Here is a 7,816-nt window from a genome sequence, read left to right on the forward strand (position 1 = left end):
AAGAAAAGATGTTCTTACACCTCATTTTAATGTTACCTTGTTTGATTAATCCAAATCATAGGAGCACCATGGTAATATGGTATAACTTTGAAGGGGCTCATGTATTTTTCTAAGCAAATTCCCTTTCTAGCTTACTCCATACATCTCTTTCACGCAGTCATTTCAGTCTCATCCGCACTCAGCACTCCTCATTATTGTTACAAACTGCCAACACCTAAGCTAAACCCATTTTTCTCTCATTGCCCCATATAGGCCAACACGAGACACACGTGGCCAAATTTTTATAATTCGTTTTTTTTTTTTACCCTCACCGGTTAATTGAAGAGGGGGTGTGCAATGATAGAAGAATAGAGGATTTTTCAAACATCTTTTACAAGTTATGCTACGTGATTATACCGTGTTCGTAGAAATCGCAACTCTTAAAAAGTAAAAACTGGTTGGGCAAAGAAGGCCCGTGTATTAAACCGGCTTAAGAAAAGCCCTAAAGCAGCCGAAGTCCAAAAAACCCAACTCTGAACCTCCATCTTCCCCCCATTTCAGTGACACCAGAGTGTTCTACAAAACTCATACTCACTCTCTCTCTCTCTCTCTCTTCTTTCGTCTTCTTCACTGAATCTCCATTTTTCTGCTCCTGCAACTTTCTCTCTCCTCCTGCTGAATTAGGATTTCGTATCAGTAGTTTAAGGAAAGAAACAATCGAAGATGTCGTTGAGAGTGCTAAACCCTAATGCAGAAGTGCTCAACAAATCAGAAGCACTTCGTATGAATATCAATGCTTCCAAGGGTTTACAGGATGTTCTCAAGAGTAATCTTGGCCCTAAAGGCACCATCAAAATGTATTCACATTTTTCTCTTTTTTCTTTCTTCATTTGATTTCGATATATATTTTTTTTTTTTTTTTGGTTCTGATGAAATTTTTATGGTGTTTCGTTTTCAGGCTTGTTGGCGGTTCTGGTGATATTAAGCTCACTAAAGATGGCAACACTCTTTTGAGAGAAATGGTACTTTTATTTCTGTGATTTATGGATCAATATGAATTTGATTTTTAATGTTATGGGGTTTTTTGGGTTTTAGATTTAATAGATTGTTATGTTATTAGATTTGAGAGTTACTAGGGATTCATATTTTATGGGTACGACCATGTGAGTTTGTGATGCAATTAGATTGCACTATTGTAGCCATTGCAATTCGATTACTGTTTTGGGATTAGGGATTTAGATCCAAAGCTTCAGTCTTTGTAAATTCTTCCTTGGTAAGAATGTTCATTTGCGTTGTCTATGGTACTAGTATAACACTAGTAATTGATAATTTAATGCGAAAATTGTGGGGGAAGGTATTGGTTGCTTGATGTGAGTTCTTTTGGTGTTTTGCATGGGTAATTTTGAGCTCATTGGGTGGTTATGTGATAATTGTTAGTGATTTTATGATCTTAATGGCAAAGATTCAGGCAATTACAGATTGACAATAGTATAGGAGCTTGTAGAAAGCATGTTGTTATATCAGAATAAGCTTTCAACTCTTAATGTCAATCTTCTTATCGCGGATGTTCTTATCAAGGAATATTGCTAGAGCATTGTCACTAATTGTGTTAATATTACTCAGTATTCTTAGATTTACAATAGTGGGTACTAATTGTGAATAGTGACACATAAATTATGATTCTGATCTACTCTACCAGTCTACCTTCAACTTTTTATTTGTTACTGTTCTAAACTTTTCTCTTGTTATTATTTCTAATCAGCTCTCTGTTACCCTATATCACCCAAATTGCCTAATAGCCTATAAGAGTTAGAGCTTGTAGCATTTGCCCCTCTGTATTTGATATTTTTAGTGTTAAGAGTATTAGGTTTGGTTCCAAACTTTTCTTCCATTGTGGGTCTTCTTGGAGAGTTATGCCTCTGAAGTTGTGAATTCTTATAGTATTATGCTGACTTGCATGCTTTCAAATGCAGCAAATCCAAAACCCAACAGCAATTATGATTGCAAGGACAGCTGTTGCGCAGGATGATATCAGTGGAGATGGGACAACTTCCACAGTGATCTTTATTGGAGAGCTCATGAAGCAAGCTGATCGCTACATTGACGAAGGTTATCTAATGTCTAATTGTCTATAATACGAAGTAAAGTTTTGTGTGTGACATATGAATATTGAATTTGAAGTACCTATTTGTGTTTTTATTCCAGTTTTTTTTGTTCCTACATATATTGTAGAACACAATGCTCTAAAGTCTATTATAAAGCTTGTGTGTGACATATGCATATTGAATTTGAAGTACCTATTTGTGTTTTTATTCCAGTTTTTTCGTTCCTACATATAAATAGAACACAATGGTCTAAATCAATGATAAGATTTGATTGTGTCCTACCTCTTGAGTGTGTGTATGTGCATTTTTTTTTGCTATCTGGTTTCCAATGCCTTTCTGCCTTCATTTCCTCTCTATCTTCTCCATTACCTTTGACTACTTTTCCTGTATTTTACACTACTAATACTTCTTGAAATTGTTTTTTTTTTTATTTTTTATTTTTATATTTATTTATTTATATTTTTTTATTTTTCCTAAAATATTTATTTTACGTCATTTTTAAGCTGTGAGTTTGCAGCGCAAAGCTCTTTGCTAATCTTAGTTGGTTGTGCACAAGGGCAAGGCTGGTGTACATGATATTTTTGGCTTGCCAATAGTCAATATTTAAGTAGCTGTATTGGAATGTGGTGTAAAGACTTGCCACTGTTTATTCTCTACGTCCTACAGTTTTATTGGTGGTTTTATTCTGCTTACTTTACAATTTGGACTACCAATGACAACACGCTAAATGATTTGCTTCTTGTTTCCTTAGGAATGCATCCACGTGTCATGGTTGATGGCTTTGAGATTGCAAAACGAGCTACTCTCCAATTTCTCGAGAAGTTTAAAACTCCTGTTGTAATGGGAGATGAACCTGACAAAGAAATTCTTAAAATGGTTGCAAGAACAACACTCAGAACCAAGGTTCTTTTCATGGCTTTTTATCTTTATGTTAATGATTGAATATTTTAATCTTTTGGTAATTAACTTATCTAGCTTAACAGCTATATGAAGCCCTAGCAGATCAGTTGACAGAAATCGTTGTAAATGCGGTTAGTCTCTATTGTATGCATTCTTTAAATAGATTGAATGCTCTTGAGTTATGTGACTGAAAAAGTAGTATTTGGGTTTCTAAATGCATGGATTCTTGTAGGTGCTTTGCATCCGCAAGCCAGAGGAACCAATTGACCTCTTTATGGTGGAGATAATGCACATGCGCCATAAATTTGATGTTGACACTAGATTGGTATGCCTTTTGTACTCTCTCTCTCTCTTCTATTCAACTTGCCATATCTATTTGAATCTATAGAATGGCTTCCAAATTTCAATGTGCTACTGTTTCTATGTAGCTGATTAAATTTCAGTAAGCTATTCTTCTACTGACATAAGTAGTTGCTAGGGACTACCTTTGGGTGTTTTCAATTTGTGTTTGTCAATGTGTGGTGGTAGCCTGGCAGGCGTTTGTTATATATTTACTGGAATAGATAGCTTTTTATCTTTTTGAGTTGAATATATGGTGTAGTCCATTTGATTGTGTAAATATTTTTGTTTGGCACATGTTTTATTGGAATATTATGAGGCTTATGTTCATCCATATAGGTTGAGGGCCTTGTCCTTGATCATGGTTCGAGGCATCCTGATATGAAGCGAAGAGCAGAGAATTGTTTCATATTGACCTGTAATGTATCACTGGAGTATGAGAAAAGGTATACCTCCACTCTAAGAGAGCATGGTAATAGTGTTTTGTCTTAATTTCTATAGCATCTATGGTGTGGCAGTGGAGCACATTTCATACTTGAAGCTGGAAGGATTTCTGATTATGAGTTGTACTCTTTTTTTTATTTTTTTTTATTTTTGACATCCGTTTTTTGGCAATTTTTTTTTGTTCTAGTTGATATAGATGAAACCTATAGGCTGGTTTTATCTTAAAGGTTGAAGATCTATGTGTTCTTAGGGGTAGTTCTACATGAAGTTTTTATTTATTGTTAGAAAGCCAATATAGTCTGACTCTAAAACTGCCACTTGGTAACAGTGTGCCTTGCTCATTGCTGCTCTGAAATTTGGCTATATCAGAGGATTTTGATTACTTAATTGATGCCTACCTAACCCTTTTTTCTTTAAATTGTATGTGAGAGAAAAGAAGGGCCGGGGGACTGCTAGGTTCATGTAGTCTTATTACAAAAGCAAGGAGCAAATGGGCAATCTTGCTCGACATTTTGTTCAAATTATTATAATCCAAATACAAAAACTTGCCAACAGCATTCTGCACAGTGCACTTAAAAGTACTACTGTCTAAAAGTCTTTTTTAGTCGTTTTCTTAAGGCTCTAGGGTGATTAATACTGTACTAAGCAATTTTCTGGTCAAATTCTTAAGGCTCTAGGTTGACTAATACTATGTATTGTACTAAGAATTAACGTGATTGCAATAGCTGCCTTTATCTATGTATTCAAGCAGAAGATGTTATAAATTTTTTGTTTTTGTTTATGTTGATAAGGCAATTTATTGTATCTCTTAGATTGTAACATGAAAATTGTGTTGTATGCAGTGAAGTAAATGCAGGCTTCTTCTACTCAAATGCAGAGCAGAGGGAGGCTATGGTTGCTGCTGAAAGGCGCTCTGTCGATGAGAGAGTGAGGAAAATCGTTGAACTGAAGAATAAGGTAATACTCTTGATGTCTAATCTGCTTTTCTGTCTTTCTTGCTTCTTTTTTTTAATTTTTAATTTTTTATTTTTTTTAAAATACACTTGTTAATGGCAAGTTGCCTTTGGTGGCACACTGGCATCAATTCTTTGTAGCAGAAAAGAAGTATCCTGGCTCCTGGATGCTTTTTCTTGCTGTCATCCATAAAGGATTTGGTTATGTAATTTACATTTATTGTTGATTGTAGGTTTGTGCAGGAACTGAGAATAACTTTGTAGTCATTAATCAAAAAGGAATCGACCCCCCTTCTCTGGATATGCTGGCAAGGGAAGGAGTAAGTTTTCTCACCATTTGAATTTGCTTATTTGTTTCTTTTCGTGTAATCTAAACTTGCTGTAGCTGTAAAATCAGATAGAATTTTGTGAGAATTGTGGCTAACGTTCTAACTCAAGGTTTTCTCTCTACACGGATCAGATTCATTATAAAATGCTGCCTTTATTCCAGTTGTTCCCTGGCAAAATCTATGCATAGACTTCTGTTTTGTAGGATTATGCATGTCATAGGACCTCTACTGGCTACTTTCACTGATTAGGATTAGGGTTTAAGAACTTATTACCTTCGTTAGGCAGACAATTAAGACACCCCCCCCCCCCCCCCGGCAGTCTCTTTTTATTCCTGGTGCTCTTTCATTGCTGGCTTTCAAGGCTAGTGTTCAGTTCTTTTCCACCTCACTGTTTTGTAGGTGGCCTAGTTGTGTAGAATGTTTCTTACATACTTTTATTTTGGTAGATAATCGCCCTTCGTAGAGCAAAGAGAAGGAACATGGAAAGGTTGATCTTGGCTTGTGGAGGGGATGCAGTTAATTCAGTTGATGATATGACACCAGATGTCCTTGGATGGGCTGGATTGGTGTATGAACATGTCCTTGGAGAAGAGAAGTACACATTTGTTGAAAATGTCAGGAACCCTCATTCTTGTACAATTCTTATCAAAGGTTTGTGATATCCCTTCATCTCATCCATCCAATTGATTTTGTTCTATCCTATAAACTACTGCTTTTATGTTGTTGGTTTTTGCATGATTCTTGAACTAGTTATTAATTAGTTTTAATTTTCAACTTTTTCTTCCTGTTGTTTCACACCAACAGGTCCCAATGACCATACCATTGCCCAGATAAAGGATGCTGTTCGTGATGGTCTCAGGGGGGTAAAAAACACCATTGAAGATGAATCTGTCATATTGGTATGTTTTTAGCAGTCATGCCCATTTTACCTGGAAACTCTGTATTGAGCATTAGCAATATGATTCTGCGCAGTCATGGTTCTTACCTTGTTATACCTTACTAAATGCACACTTCTTACTTGGAATAATATGGTTCCTTGTCTTTTAGGGAGCTGGAGCTTTTGAGGTTGCAGCAAGGCAACATCTTGTTAATGAAGTTATGAAAACTGTACAAGGGGTAATATAATTAGGCTGACAATATCTTGAGTAGATTAAACTCCCCTAAGTCTTCCACATCTTATCTTATTATTTTATTTATTGTGTACAGCGTGCCCAACTCGGTGTGGAAGCATTTGCTGATGCTCTTCTGGTGATCCCCAAGACCCTCGCTGAAAATGCTGGTCTTGATACGCAAGATGTGATTATTTCCCTTAAGGTATCCTAGCCTCATGTTTGTTTGCTTGCAGCTAATTTAGTTAGTTTATGACAAGTTGATGACTCAAAATAGAGCAACTAAATGGATTTATGTCCCATTTGTTCCAGGGAGAGCATGATCGAGGAAATGTCGTGGGATTGAATCAGCACACTGGGGAGCCCATTGACCCACAGATGGAGGGTATATTTGATAACTATTCTGTGAAGCGCCAAATTTTAAACTCAGGGTATATCCATCTCTCTTTCCTTTTTATATTGAAAAGCATGTCTTTGCTTCCTTTTATTTTTTTTAGCTGATTGCTTATCTGGTTATTGCAGGCCTGTAATTGCATCTCAGTTGTTGCTTGTTGATGAAGTAATTCGTGCTGGGCGTAACATGAGGAAACCTACTTAGTTTCACCTACTAGGATTATAAGCCATAGGTTTTTGTACTGAATTTGTGTTTTTTTTGAATTAGATTACCTTGAGGGCTTGGTTTATTCTTGGCATTTGTATGATGGCAAGAGGAATTTTGTGTGAAATTTTTGTATTTAGTCAGACACTTAGTAGGGAATGTTAATGTAAGATCGATCTTGGGAAACGAACTAAACGAACAGGACTACCTGTTTTTTAATCATTCCTCTCTATCAAATTGTGAAATACTTAATTGAGCAGACGATTAAAGAAATGAACTTTGAAAGAGATCAAAATGAAACTGAACTTTTTACAACATTTTACCTCCTGTTTAGCTGCATTAATCTATAGAAACATTATGTTTACCCTATTGGGGGATACTGTAACAGCCAGCTGAAACTTTTGTAGATTATTATCAAAATTAATTAACGACTTTAATTCAATCTTTATTTACTATAATAATCAAGGATATCTTTGTATATAAATAGTGTTAGATTACCTTATAAAGTTTAATTTAACTACGAACTACAAACTTGGAAGTATATTTACAAAGTGATAATATTTTGGCATTTGTTAAACAAATGTTTTTTTGCAAGATTTGAAACATACAGGGAATATGCCTCATATGGTAAGAAAGGTAATGCTATATTACTAGTATAATGGGAGTTTTCCTAGAATAATTAATAATCCGTACATTGTACTATTGTGGTACATAGTTTGATAAGCAAATTAAATGGAGTTTGATCTTGGCTTTTCGCTTATTGTCTGTCTGGGTCTACAGAGTACAAAGTGGAGTTCTGCATGGCTGCTTGCCCACATGGATGTTACATTGTTACTCCCCCTCTCCCTTTTTTATTGCTCCAATTGCCATAAATGGATGCCCCTTATTAATTGTCCCATTCTATTTTCTATTTAATTTTTATAGCCCAGCCATGTCACGGTATTATTTCCCCTAAGAGCTCCCTCCAACCCACTAATTATTCTCTCTCCTCTATCACTTCACTTTTTCTCTCTTCTGGTCAATGTTTTCTCTCTCCTCGTTCAAAATAATGTCCTCTCCA

At 35.6% G+C, this 7,816-nt stretch overlaps 1 protein-coding gene across 1 annotated transcript; it reads left to right on the forward strand.

Annotated features, from left to right (window-relative positions):
- Positions 1-424: 424 nt before the first annotated feature.
- On the forward strand, positions 425-7,043 carry LOC110688172 (T-complex protein 1 subunit zeta 1-like). The gene is made up of 15 exons (XM_021864880.1): positions 425-836; positions 938-1,001; positions 1,953-2,088; positions 2,836-2,987; positions 3,068-3,115; positions 3,217-3,309; positions 3,663-3,769; positions 4,610-4,724; positions 4,954-5,040; positions 5,496-5,700; positions 5,854-5,948; positions 6,097-6,165; positions 6,256-6,363; positions 6,471-6,589; positions 6,681-7,043. Exons 1-15 carry the CDS (start codon positions 703-705, stop codon positions 6,754-6,756), a joined length of 1,608 nt encoding a protein of 535 aa, XP_021720572.1. The 5' UTR covers positions 425-702; the 3' UTR covers positions 6,757-7,043.
- The last annotated feature ends 773 nt before the right edge of the window (positions 7,044-7,816 follow it).

This window comes from Chenopodium quinoa, unplaced genomic scaffold (genome assembly GCF_001683475.1).
Source record: "Chenopodium quinoa cultivar QQ74 unplaced genomic scaffold, ASM168347v1, whole genome shotgun sequence".
In the NCBI taxonomy this organism is placed as follows: Eukaryota; Viridiplantae; Streptophyta; class Magnoliopsida; order Caryophyllales; family Amaranthaceae; genus Chenopodium; species Chenopodium quinoa.